At 37.7% G+C, this 22,879-nt stretch overlaps 1 protein-coding gene across 1 annotated transcript; it reads left to right on the top strand.

Annotated features, from left to right (window-relative positions):
- The first annotated feature begins 8,258 nt into the window (after window positions 1-8,258).
- Window positions 8,259-16,617, top strand: LOC133714969 (uncharacterized). The gene is made up of 14 exons (XM_062141256.1): window positions 8,259-8,906; window positions 10,284-10,370; window positions 11,217-11,320; window positions 11,406-11,456; window positions 12,197-12,368; window positions 12,503-12,823; window positions 13,181-13,384; window positions 13,472-13,975; window positions 14,068-14,277; window positions 14,382-14,570; window positions 14,777-14,949; window positions 15,357-15,509; window positions 15,615-15,696; window positions 15,782-16,617. The coding sequence occupies exons 1-14, from the start codon at window positions 8,439-8,441 to the stop codon at window positions 16,169-16,171; spliced, it is 3,108 nt and encodes a 1,035-aa protein (XP_061997240.1). The 5' UTR covers window positions 8,259-8,438; the 3' UTR covers window positions 16,172-16,617.
- The last annotated feature ends 6,262 nt before the right edge of the window (window positions 16,618-22,879 follow it).

The following is a 22,879-nucleotide window of genomic DNA, read 5'->3' as shown; positions in this document are numbered from 1 at the left end:
AAATCCTTCTTCTTTAGAAAAGTTTCTATCTTTAGGAAGTTTCTATTTTTAGTAATTTTAATAAAAGTTTCTATTTTTAGGTCCCATGGAGCAAATGGAGCTGAAATGAGCCTAAAGGAGAAAGAAAAGCTAGAGAACGTTGGGAAAGGGCTAAGGCAAGGCACAAGAGTTGCAAAAATGAGCTGAAATGAAGAAATGAAGTTTTCCTGGTCCAGCCAGGAAATCCTGATTCAACCAAAAAATTCTGTTCAAAATAGGAAACTTTGTCAAAGCAAGACTCCTGAGTCAACTAGGAAGCATTGTCGGAAAAATGAAGACAAATGGCAAAATGTGAGGAGTCCTGAAGGTACTAGGAGACCACATGGCTTGAAGATGACTCAAGAAAGCCCAAGATCCTTCTAGATTAAATGTGGATTTCGGCAAAATGGGAAAAAGCCCAATTGATTTAGGGTTTTTGGACATAAAAGAGATATTTTTGGGGAGAATATATATTTTGCCGTGAAAAATGGATGGAAATCATGGAGTTAACGTCAAAAATCAAGAGAAGATCAAGGATAATGACGCCATGGAGAGATTTAAGGGAGAAAATGTCCAAAACAAGTCCAGATTCATTCCTACTTTCACTCAAGAGTATTTTGACCGAAAATTAAGAGAAAAATCAGATAAAATCTTGGGAATTTCGACAATAATATATTTTAAAAGATTATGGACTTATTTTGGAGATTTTTGATTGGTTGGATGACATAGCAGGGCTGACATGGCGCTAATTGATTGGTTGAAGCTGTGTGGAGCAACCAGAAAATTTCTTGGAAATTAAAAGAAGATTCATGAAACTTGGAGAAGACTTTGTTGTTCCCCTATATATACCCCCCTCTCTACACCACAACACAATTACAACACACCACTTCTCCCATAATTCTACACACCACCACTTAACACACCTCTCCCCCCCTAAGAAAATAAACATCGATCAGAAAAATTCTCTCCATTCTCTAGTCTTCAGAAGCTCTGCGTCTCAACCAAGGAGGAGAAGAAGTCATGCAATACATCAAGATCCTAGCTGCCCTCCACCCTTGTGTCGTCCCTAGAAGATTGCTTGCTTTCAAGGATCTTCAAGTTCTTCGTCTCAAGACTTGTCATCCATCTTTCACGGTGTATTTCATACTTTCTTTTGTTTTCCTTTGTTTGATTCGTAGAGTTATGAATTCTAGTTAACATGACGTTAAGGGCAAAGTTTAAAGCCCGTTTATATGTTTTGAAATAAAGTTGTGATTTTAATATGTTGATTTATATGTTGCTTATGTGAGATTGCTTAATTGATTTTGAATTATAGAAAACTTTTATATGTATGTGTTCTTTGGTGGCCAACTTAGGATATATGCATGTAATTGGTGCTAGATTTAGGTTAACAATTCACCTAATAGTTTTGTGAACCTAAATCATAAGTAGTAAAGGCTTTGGACAAAAGTCGAAATCAATTAAGGAGGATTGCAAATAGATGAACTTTTTCATACTAGGTTGTGCACTTTGGTTGACATCCTTTGTTTGTTCTTCATGCATTAAATGAGTTCTTGAGTAGCTAGCTTTCTAGACTATGATTGCATGTTCAATAGATTTAATTTAGGTGCTTTCACTTAGATTAAATATTGAAGGAAAGTAAAATATGGGAAATCGTTTGCTTTCTAACGTTTCACATGGTCAACTTCTTTCTCATGACATAGAAAATCAACTATAGGAATTGTAATCGGATTTCTTGCATATGAATGTGGTTTTAATCTTTCTTCCTTGCGTTTTACCCTTGTATATGTATTTTACATTTTTATTTTTGTTTCTTTTAATTTTTAATTTAAAAATCCTAAAGCCCCCTTATTTGTGTTTACTTGTATATATTTTTATTCTTTGTTTTATTTTTGTAAATAATACTTTTTACTTTTTATTAATTATTTATTTGTTTTTGCAATTACAGGTGTACCCTCAATCCCCGGCTAGAACGATCCCTACTTATTCTATACTGACAACTACATTTTGCAGGGTTAAATTGCGCGCTACACTTGTAGCGTGTCAGCTAACTTATAGCGGATTGTGTGGCTTAAATGGAACACTCAGTGGATGGAAATAAGACATGAACTCGATGTCTCCCTCTTAATGCTTTTAATTTTGATTCACTTAGTGTAGGTTACTCAATAGGCTTCTCTTTGTTATTTTTTCTACCACATTAAAAAAAAAAAAGATGTGTTCAATGAAAACATAATGAAAAATCTAAAAGACATGAAAACTTTTGGGTGAAGATGGAGAAAGTGATGGAAATAACTTCTAGTCGGTTTATATGTATAAGAGTATCTTTAACAGATTTCTTATATCTGTTTTTGTTCTCTATTTTACCGGCAAATAAACATTTTTTTTTCTCCAATAACTTCCCTATATCTATCTCAATTTTAGAGAAAGTGAAGAGAGAAAAAACAAAAATCTCTATATTTATTGCAAACTCTAAAATTATAGGGGATATTTTTCAGGAAGTTTTACTCTTTTCTCTCTTCATAAACTTTTGGATTACATTTTTAAAACTTTAAAAATATTACTATATCTAATCATGGATAATAAGTTATAAATAATATGATGGAGATTTTTTTTTTTTTTGAGGGGAAAGGAAATATATTCCTGTGAACAAAGATCATAACAACCATACAAGGTCAGTCTAGGGGATCCGAATACCACCAATTACATTTGTTGCTCCAATGACCGTAGTCAAGCAAACTTCTAAAAGGAAGATGCATGCAAAAACTAAAATCCAAAAAAGAAAATGTAAAACACTAAAATTCAAAAGGAAAATACAAAGAAAAACAACTAGCAACTAAATTTATTCCTACACAACCCTAGTTCTCCGCGTCTGTCCTGACTGGCTTGGGGCCTAAAGACCTCTTAGTGTACCCCTCCACCAGAATCTGCAGTTAATAGCTTCAAAATGGGATTATGTAGAGTCCAGCCCCAAACAAGCTCGCCAAAGGGCCCAACTTCAAATCCAGCCCAAGTCAAAGAGATGAGAGAAAGTGGCCTTGACCCAACAGGCCCAACCCATTCCCATACCCTCAAATTTTGCACCCAGACCAATTCTTGTCGGAAACCTAGCAAGACCGCCAGAGCTGTTGCTGCACCCACATCAGTCCGACAACCTACCCAGATGCGAACCCACGACAATTATCCTGTCAGCCAAAAGCTTGCTTCTACCGATGTTGCAGCCGCTCGATCCAAGCACGTTCTAAGCGCCTCCTTCGTCTACCTAATCAATAGGCAACGATCCTCACGTCCCAATAAGTAGAGATCCGGAGACAACTTCCCTGTAATTCGAAGCCCAGATCACCACAACAAGAGCCGCATATCCATACTCGACGCCACCTCGCCTTCAAGCCCGACTTCCCACTGCTGCATAAGCCCGACATGCACCAGACGAGATCGATGCCGAAAGATGTCCTCTGGAAGGCAAGGATCGAAACTGACATAGCCGCTTTGCTGCTCGAAACCATAGGTTTCAGTATGCGGAGCTCTGAGTTTTCAAGAGCTCTTGTGTTAGGATGTCCTCACAACATATATAGTTTGAAGGAATGAAAGTATATGACTAACAAGTGCATGTGGAAAGGCACTGATCCTATCTTTTGCAACTGCTTGACGCTTTAACTTCAAAACCATTTATCCCTGTGCATTTCAGTTACGAAAACTAATATGATAGAAAAGTTGTTGGAATTGTTAAAAAAAAAATTATAGAGATTTTAACTTTTAAATTCACATAATAGAGATTTTATAGGGAATCTGTTGGAGATGCTCAGAGTCTAAAGATGCAAATATTCTGTGTATAATCTTAAAAAAAAAAAAAAAAAATTATGTGTACAAGTGTTGGCCTATGGTACCAATCATCTTCAAATCACGCTTCTTTAGCTCTTTGTGTGCATATATTTAGTACAAGATAGTTGGGGCATTTTGGGTAAGCAATTTTTATCAACAAAGGATTCTTATTTGTTATTTTTACGTAGATCTGTCATGGCCGCCCTTCGCCCAATGACTGTTCCGAGGAGGGAAAAGAATATAAAAAATAATTTTAGAACCCTAAACCCTTTCATAGACTCTCTGTTTTTCGAATTTTGAACTCTCAATCATCTTATAATTAAATGGTCATAATCCCTTTGATTTCAAATCATTCGATTAACTTCTAAAGCTCTCCTCCCCCCCCCCCCCCCAATTAATCTCATTGCTCTTGAGCCAAACCAATGTATTAAAAAGCGTGCGCTTAGGCCCCCCTCAAAGCGTGGAAGGCGTGGTTTTTCCTTCCCAGCACCTTTATTTCGATGCTTAGGTGCATAAACTGTGGTTTAAGGTGCAGACGTGCAAAAAATGCAAAAAAAAAAAAAAAATGTGGTGAAGGCGTACTATGACTGTGCCATTAGTACTGGTTTCTCTTTTCGACGATGGGAAACCATAGCTAGAGCTCATTCTCTAAAAACTTCTTTTTTGGCTTTGAGCTTGAAGTGAAAAAGATGAATGTGTTCTTAATTTGGAAGTTATAGGGATTAATAGGAGATAAGTTCCTTTAAAAAAAAAAAAAAAGGATAGGGATTAAGATTCATCAAGTCCTAGATGAATCAACTATTAAAAATATGGGATACTGATAAGTTTACCACTAGGGATAAGTTTGACAAGAAATTATTCAATTGACAATAAATGATCATTATTTTTTCTCCGTATATACTATATAGATTAGTATAGGGAATAAAACATTGATTCTCAAAAAAAAAAAAAAAGGGTATAAAACATTGAACGAGTCTAGAATAAAAGGTGAAAAAACTCCGATCTTCTACCGTGATTGTTGCGCCCCTCCAGCTTTTCTCCAATGGTGTTATGCGCATCCTAGGTGCCACTGGTTGTAGGTGATCTTCTTCTTGAAGCTATTGTTTATCAATAAAACTAAGGAATTCATAGTGCAATGCAGAGCATCGAAAGAAAAGAAGTGAAACATAATGAAAAGTAACCAGGACGTGACTAAATGCCGAAATGCCTGCACTGCATAAGTCACTTGAGCAGTGTAAAAATATTAATAACAATAACCGTAACCGATCGATGATATGAATAGTTATGAGAGGTAATTCGCTCACTGGAGATCGAAAGAGACCGAGGGTGTCAGAAATTTGGACGTCAACAGACAAACTCCCAAGAACCAGAACCAATACCAGAACAAAATGAGCAACTAACTCGGATCTAAGATCCAGATTAATGTGCAATCCGGGTCCCAAATTCGGCTCAATTCAGCACACCACCGCCACCAACCAAGCCCTGCTCGAAATTCCAGCACGCCACCTGCTTCACCAAAAGTCACCCTCCACACCAAAGTTAAACCTAGTAAAGCATATATTGCAAAAGCCCTGGCCCATCTAGAATTGCTACGGGCACCCGAGCCATCCAAGACGAACCGTTGTGCCGCCTCCCATTCATATCGGCCCCTCCTAAGTGAAGCAACCTTGTCGCAGACGCAGTCTAGAGAAGGTCAAACCAGGAGGAGATGCCCATCTATCGATTTGGTGTGCATGTCCAACAAATCCGAATGGATATGTCGGTCCTTGATCAGAGCACTTCCCACTCCAACGCCGACACCTCCTTCCAAGCCAACAAAATCCGCCGACTACCACATCAATCCATCAGACCTTGAGCTAAGGTCTAAATTCCATGAATTCAACTAGAGACTAGGATCCCAGACTCGTATCCAGCCTCTTAGCATTGCCAGATCCACATAAATAGGCTTATGATCCACCCTCATACCGCCATAGACCACCCTCTGCTCATCACTGAAAAGAGAAGAAGCCTTCATGCCATGATTAGATGCAGAGTCGTCTCTGATGCTGTGCAAGAAGTGCGACAGCACAGGGCCACAATTTTTGGGTCAAGGCTTTATGTTTATATAATTAAATATAAAAAACAGTACGGAGTAGGGCCTTTTTTTTTCCTGTGTTCAATCTCTCTCCCCTGAGTCCCTCCTCAATTCTCAGTGGCCTCTTTATTACTTCCCATCTATCTTTTTTTAATGTTTATAATTTTTCATTCTCTGATTGCTCTAAAAAATTTCAAATTAGAGTAGACCCAGTTCTCTCGTAGACTCCCACAGTCCCACTTCAAGTCTTCATTATTCAATTAGAGACTTTGAAGCACAATGAATCGCATATTCTCATCAGTAATTTCTAGACCCTAGTCACGACTCAAGTATGACTACTTGATACTCAAGTATGATTAATTGATTTGTGGATCAGAAATGAATAAATATTTTGCTTAGTATTTCTTCAATTATTATTTAATAGTTCAATTTGTATAATCTTCCTAATAGTATAATCTTCCTAATAGTATGTTCAATTCTTATATTAAAAATAGTAAACAATATTTTAAAAAGATGCTCTCTCTTTCTCCCTCGAGTGCAACCCTAAGGTCATCACCATCGTTGATTGGCGGCGGCGCTACAAACTCCCTGACTCTCGACAGAGAGATTTCTCGGCTACGAAGTGGCCCTGTACCTTGGGTATGGAAGGATGGCTGCGCTGCTCTTTCTACTCATCTCCTTGATGGCCACGGCGGGATTCCACGGTGCTCTTCAAGTTTCGATCGGGTTCATCTCCTTGGGGGATCGAAACCTCAGATGATGGCCATCTGGGCCGTGATGGTGCGTTGCTCCTCGCCTTCAATCTTGCCAGTGACAAGCGGATCAGAGGCGACCGGTGACTGGGTTTGCTCGAGGCTGGCTCTGATGAGCGACAACGGTTTTGCAGGTTTGGGTCTCCTGTGTTTCCCTGCCGGCAAAGGTGGTGGCGGATCCATGACGGCGACATTTTGTGGTGGCGGCCTACCCATGGTCACAACGACGGCAATACTGTGGGGGAGATCTTTTTCTCTTCTAGGGTTTGCTTCCGTGGGCTTGGTTGGGCATGGCAATGGGATACGTAGTCATTCTGGGCTTTGGAATGGAACAGGATCAGTTTGGGCTGTATGGATTAAATGGACTTCCTTTTGGGTTAAGGTGAATCAGAGGCTCTCTGTTTAGGAGGTCTTGATGAATGAAGATGGAGTGGATGGCGACAAGTCATCCTCTACTCCAAATGTTGCTTGATTTTTGCTAGGTCGCAAAGATCATGGTCTCTAAGGGTTTTTTATCCTTGCTTCGGAGATCTTTTGGTCTTTGTTAGAAATAATGGTGCGTGAACTTTCTAAAAGGTGGGTGTACTTGGGGTATATTGGGTTCTTGTTCTTGTTTTAGAATAGGAGTCTCAGGGTACTCTGAGAAACGATTCTTTCTGTCGACCCCATAGGGGTGTTTCGTTTTTGTACTGCTTGCTGAATCAATATAATGGGCTGACCTCTTTCAATCAAAAAAAATTCTTATATTAAAAATAATATGAATTAGGGCCCTTCTTTAAAGGGAAGTCTTGATAGGTTCGATCATTACCAGAGAAATAAGGTTTGGGTGAACATTTAGTCAATGAAGAGCACACTGATAGGAAGAAATCGGTTGATAATACTGGAGAGAATGGGAATGGCAACGAAGTTGTTGAGGGTTTTATGTGAGATCTTTTGTAATTTATCTTGGGTGCAAACTTTACATTTTAATTGAATATTTGGTATTTTTGAAGTATAAGTTTTAGCTATGAATTTGATGAGTTATCAATAATTTTTTCTTCATAATATTTTCATATAAGACTAAAACCTAGAGGGCCGCATTTTAAGTTTTCACACGGGCCTCCGAAAAGTTTGAGACGGCCCTGATTAGATGGAAACCCCAAGTTTAAAATCCTCATTTTCTTGAGAAAAGAAGGGAAGAGAGAAGGAAATGGGAGTCGCATTAGAGGTGATGTTGGGTAGATGACGTAGATCCCAGCGGAGAGGATGGGAGATGCTGCAACGTCATCCCCAAAGGAAACGACCATCTCTCAACTCTAGCAGAGTTCTACTACGTCGCATTTTTTTTTATTATAACATTTTTAGTCCGGTTGTTACAGTACTTTAAAAAAAAAAATCATTCTCTCGAGTGAGTAGACCATCGTAGTTATTTTTTTTTTTTTTGAGAAAGTAGTAATTTCTATTTATTTATTTTATTTTTATTATTATTATTTTATTTTTTGAGAAAAAAAATATAAAGTAGTCATTTTTTAATTTATTTTTTCCATAATGGAAGTTGAAAACGCGTTTGCTTTTTGCCCTTTTATGTAATTGACGTAATTTGATTCAAATTTCAGTTGCTCGAAGAAAGAAAGAAAAAAAAGAAAAAAACAGAGAGAAGATCCTCACTCGAGTTTCCTTCTGTTCATGCCACCTCGCCCAGTCACCACCACCGTCACCTTCACTTTCTCTCCAAACCTCTGACGCCTTCACTCACTTTCCCGGTAGAATAGCCAAACGAAGCAGAATCAGAATCCATGGGCCGGAACTCTTCGGCTCCTCCGCCCATCCTCGACGACAATGGCGGTGCCGGCGGTAACGATCTAGGCTTCCACTCGATTCGCGATCGTTTTCCATTCAAACGGAACCCTAACCCTAGCCACCACCGCGGCCGGGACCGGAGCTTAGTGGATCGCGGCCTTTCGTCCCTGCGCCACCGACCGCATCACCGCTTCTACCGCAAGGGAGGAAAGTCGGCGTTCTATTCCGTCCTCATCTTCGTCCTGTTCGGCTTCGCGGCGGCGACGATGCTGTTGCAGAGCTCCATGACTTCGGTCTTCAGGCAAGGGAGTGAGAGAGGGCGGTTGTTGAGGGACGGCTTGAAGTTCGGGAGCACCTTGAGGTTTGTGCCTGGAAGGGTTTCTCAGAGGTTCGTCCAGGCTGATGGGCTCGACGGGGCTCGGAACGAGCCCAGGATTGGTGTCCGGCCGCCGAGGCTAGCGCTTGTGAGTGTTACTGGCTTGCTGCTTTTGCTTCGACTTTGGTCGCTTTTTTTCTGAATTTGAGAATGCATCTCTTAATAGAAATTAGTAAATCATTTCTATCCAAGTCTGGTTTTAGTCTGTTAATCACGTTTTTGAAAATGAAAGAGATTTGGTTTCTAAATAAAATAGAAAGGAAATAAATGAGGTAGAATTTAGTGGTTTGCAGTATCTTTCGGCACAAGTTTTCAATGGTTCAAAAGTTTATTTGTTTGTTATCACCTAGTTCTCCTCAGTTAAGACGAATACTTAGTATCCGCTTCTCAAGTCTAGATACCGAGATATGGAAAAATGTGGTCAGATTGGAACAAGTAGATGATTCTAAGCAGAGGATAACTAGTCTTAATTAAGGCGTAAGAGGAAGAAATCCTTATGATATGGCGAGTCGAGAAAGATTGGTTCAAAAACTGGTTGACAGTACATTGAGAGATAATTTTGCATAGATACAGAAAGTATAGCGGTGGTAAATGAGTTGTGTTGTGGTTATGTTTTTTAAAAGTTTGAATGCCCATTGCTGCAAATATTAAGGAGGGAGGGTGCACAACATGTCAATGTGGAAGACACTCTGTGCTGATGTGGATATGATTGACTTCCGACCAGGATCTTAGTTCCTCGTCAACTTGCTTAGTAGAGTGAGAAACCCATTTTAGAAAAGTTCATTGAATTGTTTACAGTATGTGAGAAGGTTTTGTGCTTTTGAATTGGGAAGAGGATAATATGTCAGATCTGCAACATGATTTATTTAAAAAATCTGGAACACAAGGTGAAAAATAATTTATTCCTGACTCTTCTAGAAAAAAAAAAAACTAATTTATTCCCGAGAGATGTTACACTAGAATATGGGTCTTCCTTAACTTACCAGTTTTTTGTGGGGTTTTACAAGTTTATTCGCATTTGTTGGGTATTTATGTAGTGTTTTGCTATGTGTTCTATGCATGTTCATTTTCAAGAAGTTATATCTGCAGTCTGCAGGTTTTTTTGGATGCCTTGAACAATAAACTATTTTCTGTCTTGATATGAAGTATTCCTTAGATCCCTTTTGTTTTGCTTGTGATCTATTTGACTTAAATATACATCTCTGGCAAATTCAGGTTTTTGATAAGTAGGCTAAATCTATTGGCCGCTTCAAATCAGATATTGATCTCATTCTATGTACTCTATTAGAAGTACTTCATAACAGCCTTTCATAGTTGAATCTTATTGTTACCTCCTTGATCATTAGATCGAGGTTTAGGTGCCTCAATATTTTTGGATACAATGCTTGCCACAAATGGGTTTCTTTTTATTTATGTGCACTTAGTTGCTTTTCATATTGGTTATGCATACATTTGATGATGTCAGATCTTGGGAAACATGAAGAAGGATCCACATTCCTTGATGTTGATTACTGTGATGAAGAATATCAAGAAATTGGGTTATAGGCTGAAGGTGAGTTGTTCTGTATGTCTTTTTTTCTTTTCCCGACGAAACTAAATAAATTTATCAGTATAATACAGTTATGTAGTGAACAAGCTGTTCACTGAAAATAGCTAGAAACTTACACTGTAAATAGCTAGAAACATTTATAGAATATCTGGCTTTATATCAATTTAAAGTTGCAAAACAGCTGCCTGCCAATCCAGATTAAAATGAAGCCCCCAATAATGGCCAAAAGGAAAAAGTTGTTTATGGTTCTTGATCTGTTCTTGGTGATTCTGGAGCCATGCATTTAGTGCTGTCCAAGGGGGTGGCTGGTATTCTTTATCTTATTCATTGGTGGTAGCATATTTTCATGTTGATAAAGAAGTTGAACTGCAAATTGATGTACAGTTCTGTTGCTAGATTAAGTCGTTAATAAAGGAAGCTTATGGAATTAAATTAGAAGGTTATATTGTGAGCGGCATGGATTCTTGTATAATATTAGTGGCTGGTATTTCATTATCTTATTCCTTTGTAGTAGCACTTCTCATTTGATTAAAAAAGTTGAACTGCAAATGATGTACAGTTCTGTACTTCTGTTGTTAAATTAAGTCATTAGTAAGGGAAGCTTGTAGAATTGAAGTAGAAGGTTGTATATGACGGTTTGGATGGTACAAAGCAAGATGATCTTGTATATTGTTGGGGAAGTGGCTGGCATTATTTATCATATTCATTGGTAGCAGCATATTTTCATGTTGTTAAAAGAAGTTGAACTGCAGATTGATGTACAATTATGTTGTTAAATTTAATCATTAATAAGCATAAGTAACTGTTCTGAATTGCTACTGATGCAATCTCTCAATGCCTATATGACAGATATTTTCCACAGCGAATGGTAAAGCACGTAAAATGTGGGAGGAACATGGTGGGCCAATATCCATTTTAGCTCCGGAGAAATACAGCCTTATTGATTGGTCAATGTATGTCCGCCTATTATTTAGCTGGGTATAAGTGTTTCAGTTTTGGTTATCTTTCTGAGTTAATTGACATATTTCATTTCTACAGTTTTGAAGGTCTTATTGTTGACTCCCTTGAAGCAAAAGAACTCATTTCAAGGTGGGCTTGGTTTACATTCTTTTTGTAGCTGGCTGAATTATATGGTTTTATAATTATGTGCAAGGGATTTCTGTGGCATGCCCTACCTTGATGGCTTTTGCTTTATTTGATTTACTAAAAAAAAAAAAAAAGTAGTTCCAGTGTCTGATCATATTAACATCTGGAATTGTTGGATCCCACTTCAATTGGTCGTAAGCATGGAAACTTTAGATCCAATGTAGAAATAAAGGTTCAATAAGTTTGATCTATGTATTTGGGTAATATTGAGAAGTTATTGTATTTTGACTATTTTCCAATGTTAGACTGGTGGAATATTTTATGATGTGTAGGAAATGTTTTACTATATTTCTTTCCATAAGCAGAACTTCACTAGTATAAATACATTTGGGGATGAAACATTATGGTTACTGAGAGGTGATTTGTGAAGAGTAATTAAAGTGCTATTGCTTAGTTCTTGAAGCTAATTTTTGTTCCTTGTAACTCTTCAATTTTCTGGTAAACAATATAAATAATTCTATACAGTTTTTGCTTTGTTCAGTTATCTTTTTCTCTTCTTATTTCTTTATGACAGCTTCCTATACAAGTCAAGCATATTAAAAGCATACTTTCTAGTCACAAAAAGAAAAATGAAAAAAGGAAAAAAGAAAAGCATACTCAAACTAAGATGCATATAAGGAATTGCATATATAAAATTGCTCAAGTTGGACATGCGATGACTAGTAAGTTTTAGATTCATGCAGTCTTATGCAGGAGCCTTTTTGTTCAGTACCACTGATATGGATAATTCAAGAAGATACACTTGCCAAGCGTCTACCATCGTATGCGGAAATGGGCTGGACACATCTTGTTTCTCATTGGAAAAGTGTTCTTAGCAGAGCTAATGTTGTGGTGTTTCCAGATTTCACTTTGCCGGTAAACATGTCACCTGTTTTTTTTTAATAATATTTTTTTTGGTTGCAACCTTATTCTTTGATTCTTGCAAATTGATTGTTAATTTTTCTTTTTCTCTCAATGTTTCTTATGATTGTGTTTGTCTCCTGTATCAGATGTTATACAGTGTCCTTGACACTGGAAACTTTTTTGTCATTCCTGGATCCCCTGTCGATGTTTGGGCTGCCGAAAGCTACAGTAAAACCCACTCCAAGAATCAATTGAGGAAGAACAACAGATTCAGTGAAGATGATATGTTGGTTCTAGTTGTCGGAAGTTCTTTTTTCTTCAATGAGCTTTCATGGGACTATGCTGTAGCGATGCATTCTATAGGACCACTTCTAATAGAATATGCAAGGAGGAAAGATGCAGAAGGGTTGTTCAAATTTGTTTTTTTATTTGGTAATTCATCCGATGGATATGATGATGCATTCCAGGTAGTTAATTTGAATCATGCCTACTAAGATATGTTGTTGTCACAATAGTTATGACATTTTGAGGTTCTTGCATATGATCTAAGTGCATTTAAGTGTCTCCCATTTCCTAACCAAAGTCTTGCCAACTGTGACTCAAATTTGTTTTGGTTTTGTTTATTTATTTATTTTTTGTTATTATTATTATTATTATTTTTAAATCCCAATGAGACTCCCAGTGTGGTAATGTTACTCAAAGTGAAGTCTTTTTCTAGTTTTTCGTGATAGTACTCTGGTCAACCTTCTGATACGTCTTACCACTGGCATCAGTTCATAGGACGAAGTATAAAACACATTTTGATCTCTTGTCCTCTTGTGCAGGAAGTTGCTTCACGTCTAGGACTTCTTCAAGGTTCTGTAAGGCATTACGGCTTGAATGATGACGTCAATAGTGTGTTATTAATGGCAGATATTGTTCTCTATGGTTCTTCACAAGATGTACAGGGTTTTCCTCCATTGCTTATCCGTGCCATGACTTTTGGAATCCCAGTTATTGCACCTGATTTTCCTGTCCTGAAGAAATATGTGAGTCCTGCAAATTTTTCTTGTCTTGATAGTGTATTGCTTATGTGGGGTTCTGTTTCACTGTCTTTTCTATTTATGAAATTGTAGTTAGTCGATGGAGTTCACACAGTATTTTTTCCAAGACATGATCCTGATGCTTTACTGAAGGCATTCTCGCAAATGATTTCAAACGGGAAACTTTCTAAGTTTGCTCGAACAGTTGCTTCCTCTGGAAGACTGATTGCTATGAACCTGCTTGCATCAGAATCCATAACTGGTTATGCAAGGCTTCTGGAGAGTGTACTAAATTTTCCATCAGATGCTCTGCTGCCAGGTCCATTCTACCAGCTTCAACAGGGTACATGGGAATGGAATTTGTTCGGGAGTGAAATAGATTATGGTACTGGAAACATTAATGAGAATCAGGCATCCGTGGAAAACTCTTCTGTTATTCATTCTCTTGAACAAGAGTTTTCCGGATTTTCTTACTCAACAAACACCTCTGAGAATGGAACTGAGAATTTGGCACGCGATAATCCAACTCAACTAGATTGGGACATCTTGAGGGAAATTGAACTTTCTGAAGAATATGAGAGGCTAGAAATGGAGGAGGTATAGTATTTCCTGAAATTACATGTAAGTCTAGGTCACTGCCTTTATGTGTTAATGTAATCTTGACCAGTAAATCATTTACTTACTTGTAGCTAGCAGAAAGAATGGAGAGTGATCCTGGTCAATGGGATGACATATATCGTAATGCCCGAAAAGCTGAAAAGCTTAAGTTTGAAGCAAATGAGAGGGATGAGGGGGAACTTGAGAGGACAGGCCAGCCAGTGTGCATTTATGAGATATACATTGGATCCGGGAGCTGGCCATTCTTGCACCATGGTTCATTGTACCGTGGGCTAAGTCTTGTGAGTTATTTTCAAATACTCTGTTTCTCTTTTGAATTCCAAATAATACTTTGTATCTGACTGTGTTTTCTTATTTGTTTGTATCCGGCAAATGTATCTGTTAGTCTACAAAAGCACGAAGATCAAAATCAGATGATGTGAATGCCGTTGACCGGCTTCCCGTATTGAATGAAACTTACTATCGTAATGTTCTCTGTGAGATTGGAGGAATGTTTGCTATTGCAAACAAGGTGGATAACATTCATAAACGACCTTGGATTGGGTTTCAGTCTTGGCGTGCTGCTGGTAGAAAGGTATTTCTAATTGCTGATGGAAATTTTAATTTAAAACTATATGGTCAGTCTCATAGGGGCCCACCCCACACTCTGAGAGTGTATCTGTATGGATGTATCTATACAATGAATCTGATACTTTGTTTTTCCATCGTATCAATGGCCTGCATGCATGTATACATTGTTCTATTGTTTTCCATCATATTCATTATTGTTTCCTAAAGCAGGTATCTTTGTCCAAGAAAGCTGAAAGAGTTTTGGAACAAGCAATTCAAGACAACACGAAAGGAGATGTGATATACTTTTGGTCATGCTTGAACAGGAATGGTGGGGTTACAGGAAGCAAAGATGCACTCACTTTTTGGTCCGCATGTGACATCTTGAATGAGGGGCATTGCAGGTATATAATATGAAACATTATTGAACTATATTATTGTTTTCTTAGTTAACTTGGGTGAAGGTGTTATACTTGTCACTAGTTCACTACTCTGTGAAGGCCTCCTGAATTTAATGTGATTGCATGTTGTAAGGATACTCGCTTGAACAATGGATATGCGAAGATTTTGTATCAGAACTTGAGGCTCATATAGGTTTTTGTTTTTCCTGAATTATCCAAGAGATCATTTTCAAAAATTGTGCTAGTGCAAAACGTGCACACATAGGCACCCACCACAGATATGAGCATTTAGCGTTTTATGTTTTCACACTGTAATTATTATACGGGATTAGTTGGTCTTATAGTTCTATCAATTTATGAATATAGATGTTCTTTGAACATAACTTTTTTTCCACCCAAAATGCTTGCAGAAATATTTTTGAAGATGCATTTCGCTTGATGTATGTCTTGCCGTCTAATGCTGAAGCTCTTCCTCCCATGCCAGAGGATGGTGGTCACTGGTCTGCCTTGCATAGCTGGGTGATGCCAACTCGCTCCTTCCTTGAGTTCGTGATGTTTTCTCGGTAATATAGCAATATAGAGAGCATGTCCTGGGTTTATGAGTCACATCTTTTGACACAAAAAGGAACTTGCAGATGCATAACTGAAATTTTGAATTTGAATTGCAGGATGTTTGTTGATTCGCTTGATGCATTGCACACCAACTCTACCAAGAGAAATATCTGCCTGTTGGGTTCTTCGGAACCTGAGGTATGTTTATTAGGTCTTTTTGTGTGTATCTTTTCGGTTCAACTAGAAGCTTTCCATTCACTTTACTTTTTTTAATTATGAACAGCAAAGACATTGTTACTGTCGGGTGTTAGAACTTCTTGTCAATGTCTGGGCTTATCATAGTGCACGAACGATGGTTTACATAGATCCGCTCTCGGGTTCACTGGAAGAGCAGCACCCAGTTGAGCAACGCAAAGGATTCATGTGGGCAAAATATTTCAATAGTACGTTACTGAAGAGTATGGATGAAGATTTAGCAGAAGCAGCAGATGATGGTGACCATCCGAGGGAGATGTGGTTGTGGCCATTAACTGGGGAAGTGCATTGGCAAGGAATTTATGAGAGGGAGAGGGAAGAGAGATATAGGCTAAAGATGGACAAGAAAAGGAAAACAAAAGAGAAATTGTTTGAAAGAATGAAGTATGGATACAAGCAGAAGACGCTTGGGGGATAGAAAGTCTAGTATGCGATTGAAATACTCTAATTCTCATTCCAATTCCAACTCCCTCCAGTTATCAGTCATCTACTGATCTTGCTATTTCTCAACTTGGGAGAGGGAAAAGATTCTCGAAGACTGAGGCTAAGCTCTATTCTTTCTAACAGCAACAGCACGGTTCGTGAAAAGACGGATTTTTGTTGGTATTTTTCTCTGACTGAATAGATATACTCATAGAAGTGGGTGAAAGATAAAGAAGCTTTCAAGCACTTGCAGCTGACTAGCATACGAAAGATTAAACTTCTCATTTAGAGCGGCAAAGATGGTACTGAGTTTTTGAGGAGTGCAGAGGACCCAATATTCGTTGAAATTCTTTTTTCACTAGTGATACATGTGTATTTTTTTGACCATGTTCATAGAAAATTTTGATTAGAATAAAGCAGTTCCCGACTGTTCTTGTTTTCTAGGTTTAGAACTACAGAATCCATTAGTTTTTTTTGTTCCCTTCATTTGGGACAGCAGGCCTATGAGTTGGTTTCAGTGAGAAAAGTATATCTACCAGAGAAATTACAAGCCAACTCTATTCTTAAACAAAACGAGAGAAAAAGTCTTGGAACTCTTGATATTACAGTCAGGATTGAAAGGAGTGGCATTTGACACGGTAATGTTCAAGTTGAACAAGGACTGCAAAACACATTTTATTTGGCAATGACATTACTGGAAGTAAGTTCTGAACCTTGTGGCCTCATTGAAAGACCAAACCCTCATTCTGAACACAAATGTTGAGGATCTATCACGATACTAAACCCTCGTTCCTCTGGTGCCTTGTGTACCAAACAAAGGGAATTTTTAAGAAAGACCTAAACAAATTAATTACTGAAGAAGAAGAAAATAAAGAAATGCAAACTCACCTCAGGAACCTGGCCCGCCAGACCCTTTTCTCGACTTCTTTGACGATCAAACAAAAATAGTAGTTCCTCCTCGGCATTAGCATTAAGAATATGAGGTTCCTCTGACATAACAAACCCTCCTTTCTCCAGTGCCTTTGGTACCAAACAAACAGAATTTTCAACAAAAATCCAAACCAACTAACAAGTATAGAAAGGAAAAAAAAAAAGAAAAGCAATGCAAACTCACATCAAAGTCATGGTCATCCGAGACCCTCATCAAGCCAATCTAGTAGTTCCTCGGTCGGCAAGAGAGCATCAAAAAGGGCGAGGTTCCTTCCAAAATGACAAAACAATAGAAAAATGAGGTTGTGGAAGAGTCCCTCACCAAAATGGGTCTTCAAGATTGTGCTGAGACTCATATCGGGAACTGGCATTTGAGTGGTATAAGTAATGGAGAAAAGAGGAGACTTGGCATATGTATTGAAATATTAACACAGCCTAGCGGTCTAGATAGTGCTTCATCTTTCTTTGTAATATGGGCACTGAGAAACATTGCTCAGGATGGAAGAATGGTCATTTGTTCTGTTTACCAACCAATGATCTGGTTCTCATAGCAGGAGGTGATACTGTTTATTTTGGAGAGGTACTTAAGGCTGTTAAGGTAAAACTACTTTTCATATATTAATATATAGCAAACTTAATAGTTTTATATTCTGGGAAATTGCATTGAAATTAATAGTAAAGTACCTCTCCAAAATAAACAGTGGAACAAAAAAACCAAAGTTGTCTACGTACGAGTGCTAGGCTGCTAGCTCATGTGTTCTTACATTCTTATCTTGTCCAAAAAAAATAAAAATTTCTCCCGAGCACTGCATTCGATGTTTTAGTTCAGACTTTGATAAAGTTATTAGAGCTCTTATCCTATCTCAAAGAATGAATTATGCAAGTTTAATTACCTTCATAACTTTTCATGTGATAACTCATCGATCACTGATAAGTTTATTTTTGCATGATTTGTTAATTGTTCGTTCCTTGCATTGATTTACTTTTGTTACTTTCTTGCAGGGATCATCATAACCGTCATCAAATACCCATACGACTTTGACAACAGATGAGATCAAAGGAAAACTAATCAACAAATACAAGGCCTCACCATTTTCAATAGATGCAAGAAAAAGGATTCGAGAAATCTTGCTCACTGTAAGTAGTTAATTTCACAGTTAGTAAAAAATGGGACGTGTATAATACGTAAAAAATATGTATGTATATTATTTGGACATTTCTTTAAATAGTTCATTGAAAAGTTCGGCAAAATATTTTTAACCAATTAAATTTTTTAATTTTAAAATATTAATTTATATCCATTTTTGTTCAATAATATGGGTAAAACAAGGAAAAAAACATAAAAATCGTGTCTAGTACGTGTATAATATTTTTGACTTCAAAAATACGATAAATTTAACGAATCCCTTTCAAAAGTATGAAGTACGGAAGTATTTTAAAAAAAAATGTGAGTACATATTTTATTCGCGTATAATACAAAAAATTACTAAGTATACTGATAAGTTTGTTTTTGCATGCTTTGTGAATTGCAGGATATACATGTTTGCTCACCTAAGGGACAATTTTAAGAGATTGTGAGGGACAGATGCATCTCAACTATATATATTAAATATAAAAGCATAAATAATAACACCTTAAAACTGTGCATTTATTTTCAACAGTCAGATTCACTTGTCCCTTAAAAACTATCTCTTAGGTAAGCAGGCATTTTGTTAATTGTTCGTTCCTTGCATTGATTTACTTTTGTTATTTTCTTGCAAGGATCATCATAACCGTCATCAAATACCCATATGACTGACAATAGATGAGATCAAAGGAAAACTAATCAACAAATACAAGGCCTCCCCATTTTCAATAGATGCGAGAAAAAGGATTCGAGAAATCTTGCTCACTGTAAGTAGTTAATTCAAATTAGAGAATAACCAACATGCTAATTAATTTAATTGTTACAATATATAATAACCTACACTGGCGGATCTACATACATCATGGGGTGGGCTCAGGCCCGCCCGAACATTTTGGAGAAAAAAAATTTCTATATATAGTGTCAACAAAATGTTGTCGCCTTGATGTTAAAGCCCACCAGAAAATAATTAGGAATAGGTTTTCAGTCTCCTCTCCGTCATTTTCATCACTAATCAGCGATTAAGTCTTCGTTTTCTTCTTCACTGAGATTTCTCACTCTCGTTATGATAGCCAGTAAACCACTGCTTGTTCTCTTCCAAATACTCTCGCCTCCCAACGATAATACAGAATGATATTTCTTACATTTGTGCATAGTTGTACCGAAAATTTTTTTTGTTCTCTTCCAAATACTCTCGCCTCCCAACGATAATACAAAGTGATATTTCTTACATTTGTGTTCGCCCAAAAGAAGACACTTGAATATGTAGCCCACCCCAAATTTGAATCCTAGATCCGCCACTGATAACCTAGATGTTTTTTTTTGAAGAATAGATAATTTCATTACTTATCCATGGCCAGACGTACATCATAAGTTGTCTCACACCATAAGTTCTAGATGGTACAAGCTGCCAAGCGAATGACAAGTAACTCTCATTATAAACAAAATTAGCACAATTTTTAAAACCTAGCCATATGAACGCAAATTCACACTACCTAAATCCTTGCTAAAGTAACTTTAATCGCCTAGAGACCTCAATTGGTGTAAAAGTACTAGAGAAACTAAACTTAAATAGCAAAAGACTAGAATCCAAATGCTAGGTACTAGCTAGGTCAGCCTAGACCAAACACATCAAGAGGTCTAGTCCAAACCAGCCCAAGCCGGAGGGATGAGGGAAAGTGGGCTAAAACACAATGCCCAACGTACCCACTACCCCGTATCCTCGCCCCAGCACCCAGACCAGCAATAGCCGAAACCCTAACGAGTTTGCTAGAGCCGCCGCGGCTGTAGAGTCAGTCTGGTGGCCTCCCTACCCAAACAGCCATGGCATCCATACCGTGTACCAACGTGTTGGTATTCCGCCGCTACAACAACACGATCTTCTTCGAGTCAAGTAAGATTCGCTCGCCTCCTTCAGAACACTGACGCAGAGCCTCCGATCCAACACTGCGGCTACAAGATGATCAGAACTACCTCTCCTCAGCAAGGGTCTTCTGCGATTTCTCACCGAAAACCCGAGTGTGCCTAAAACCCAAAACCGAGTTCGATACCTACCACCTACACCACCACTTCGCAAGTCACTGTCTCTGAAGGCTCGACGCTAGAACGTCCTTTTCACAGCCAGAGGATCCTTGGAGTCGCCGCCGTACTTATGCATGAAACCTAGGGTTTTGGCCTGGATGCTTAGAGAAAACGGGAGCAAGATACATTATATTATAACCTAGATGGTTAGATCATTAATTACTGAAATTATTCTTGTCTAAATGTGAGGTTTAGTTTGACAACCTCTTGACATAGCATTTCCATTTTCCACATATAATTATGTACTTTATTTTTAAATTAATGTTATTTCCCTCCCTTAATTTAGAATTGCTCTAACTTCAAGTTTTTCCTTCACATCTTCATGGTCACCGTCAATGAATCAATCCCTTCTTTCTTCAACTTGCTTCATTGTCTCTTTGACATGCATCGTTGTCATTCTTGTACTTGTCTTCACACAACAATAATATTATTGACATCTTCTTCACACAATACCAGCACCTTAATTTGCTTGGCTTTAATGACACTTTTCTAGTCATTTTAGGTCTTGAGAGCTTTTCCTCCCTCACTACTTAGAGAACTTTTTTCTCTCATTTTGATGTGAGATCATTTCATACCTCACCAATAGTTTAAGGCCTTCATGCCTCTTGGAGCTTCCATGAACTCTAACTTGCATGTCTTCATCTTCATCGACTTTGGCCACTAGAGAGTACTTTTATTTGGAACTTTCACCCAATCTTTGGTGCGCCATTGTGCAATTTAGGGAGCCTTGTCAACTTGACACCATTGTGCCATCTTCTGCCACTTCCAGGGATCATTTTTCTCTTGACACCTTTGTGCCTCTTTTTTCGTGGCACCATTTGTACCGTGCTTCATTCGGGATTTATACCCTTCATTCTTTCTTTTAGGGATATTAAACCCTTCAACGTTTATTAGGGTTGCTAACCCTACATTCCTTTAGAGACTTTAACCCTTTCATCTTCTTTCAGGGATTTTAACCATTTACCTTCTTTCAGAGGCTTTTACCCTTTCACCGAGGACCACATTATGTTCTCTTTCTTCTTCTCTATCTATTTTTTTTCTCCCTCATTTTCTTCTTTCTTCTCCATATTTTTCACTCCCTTCTATTTTTCTTTCTTTGCTAATTTCTCTCTCCCTTTTTTGTCTTCTATTCATTCCTTTCTTTCTTTTTTTCTCCCTCATTCGGACTCCCTTTCTTTTCTTCTTCGCAATCTTCTCTCTCCCTTTCTTTTTTTCTTCCTTCTTGTGCTTATATCTCTCTCCCTATTTTTTTTCCTTATTAATTTCCTCCCCCCCCCCCCTCTCATTTTTCTTTCACCTTTTGCCCATCAGCAATAATTAATGCACCGCAATTTTTTTTTCTCCACCACCTTGCAACAACATGAGCAAGTCTTCATATAGCCGGTCACTCTAACTCTTCAACCTCTTTGCAACCTCTGAGTTTCAAGGTACGTTGATCTTCATTGAGAATTTTGATTCTCAATTCTTTTAATAGTTTTGGAGCTACCAAATATTTTACTCCAACTATCTCACCAAGACACCATCACATCTTTCTCATCGCTCATGATCAGCACCTAAGCCAGCACACTTGACGCCATAATAATCATACACGAACAATTTTTGACCGTACCCAAAAGATCGAGGCTAGAGCTCTGATATCATTTTATTGGATATCAGCGAAACCGTAAAATAAGAAAAAAAAAATTTGGGTAGGGAGATATGATGCATGAACGACACACAATTAATATGGGAAATGTATAGTCCAAAAGACATGTACAGAGCTCCTAGAGAGAGATATGGAGGAGACTCTCAAAATACCTGATAAAGGAATTCACTCTTACGATAGTTCTACAAAATATTCTTCTCAACCTTACTCAACTAGAGACTAGCCTATTTATATAGGTCTACACTAGACAATGCCATAAGTATGACAATTACAACGCATATAAGTATTAGACCGTTACAATAACTTTAAACCTTCCTAACTCCCATAACCTATAAAGCCACTAACTCTCACCATTATCCTCATCATAATTCTCACCATTATTTTCACCATAACTCTCAACATAATTCTAAATTAATGTCATTTCCAATAAGATTTTCTTAGGCCCCATTTGTTAGCCAGGAAATCAAATCTGGAATGTGAAATAGTTTCCCATTCCATTAAATTGTCGTGTTTGGTTAAGTCATAAGTCTGGAAAGGAAAGTAAAATAAATAAGTTGACCGGAGTTCAATTCCATAAAAGAGGCGGAATAGAAATACCATCTAGGATGTGGTATTTCAATTCCTTCACTTAATGGAATTGAAAATTTACTTGTTTAGCCCCTCATAAAATCTGGTCAATTAATAATTCATATCTCCACTCATTCATTTTTAATCTTCCATATTTAATTCGATTGGGCATTATTGGAAAATCATTAACAAATTAATTCTCTCAAACCATTTTCTAATCTCAAGTCTTGAATCATTCCAAACACCACAAATGAAAATGCTAAATCAATTCCATTCCATCCTTGAAAGGAAAATTAGTACAATTTTTTTTTATCACCGTAACATTCCGGTCAACCAAACGGGGCTTTAGTGCTCGC

The sequence above is a fragment of the Rosa rugosa genome, chromosome 6, assembly GCF_958449725.1.
Source record: "Rosa rugosa chromosome 6, drRosRugo1.1, whole genome shotgun sequence".
Taxonomy (NCBI): Eukaryota; Viridiplantae; Streptophyta; class Magnoliopsida; order Rosales; family Rosaceae; genus Rosa; species Rosa rugosa.
The sequence above is the reverse complement of the archived record's forward strand: the minus strand, read 5'-3'. Positions and strand labels throughout refer to the sequence as shown.

Excerpts from the sequence above, each read along its gene's own strand:
- LOC133714969 (XM_062141256.1), top strand. The coding sequence starts at position 8,439 with ATGGGCCGGAACTCTTCGGCTCCTCCGCCCATCCTCGACGACAATGGC. Across the intron at positions 14,950-15,356 it reads TTGAATGAGGGGCATTGCAG|AAATATTTTTGAAGATGCAT; the intron begins GTATATAATATG and ends AAATGCTTGCAG. Across the intron at positions 15,510-15,614 it reads GAGTTCGTGATGTTTTCTCG|GATGTTTGTTGATTCGCTTG; the intron begins GTAATATAGCAA and ends TTTGAATTGCAG.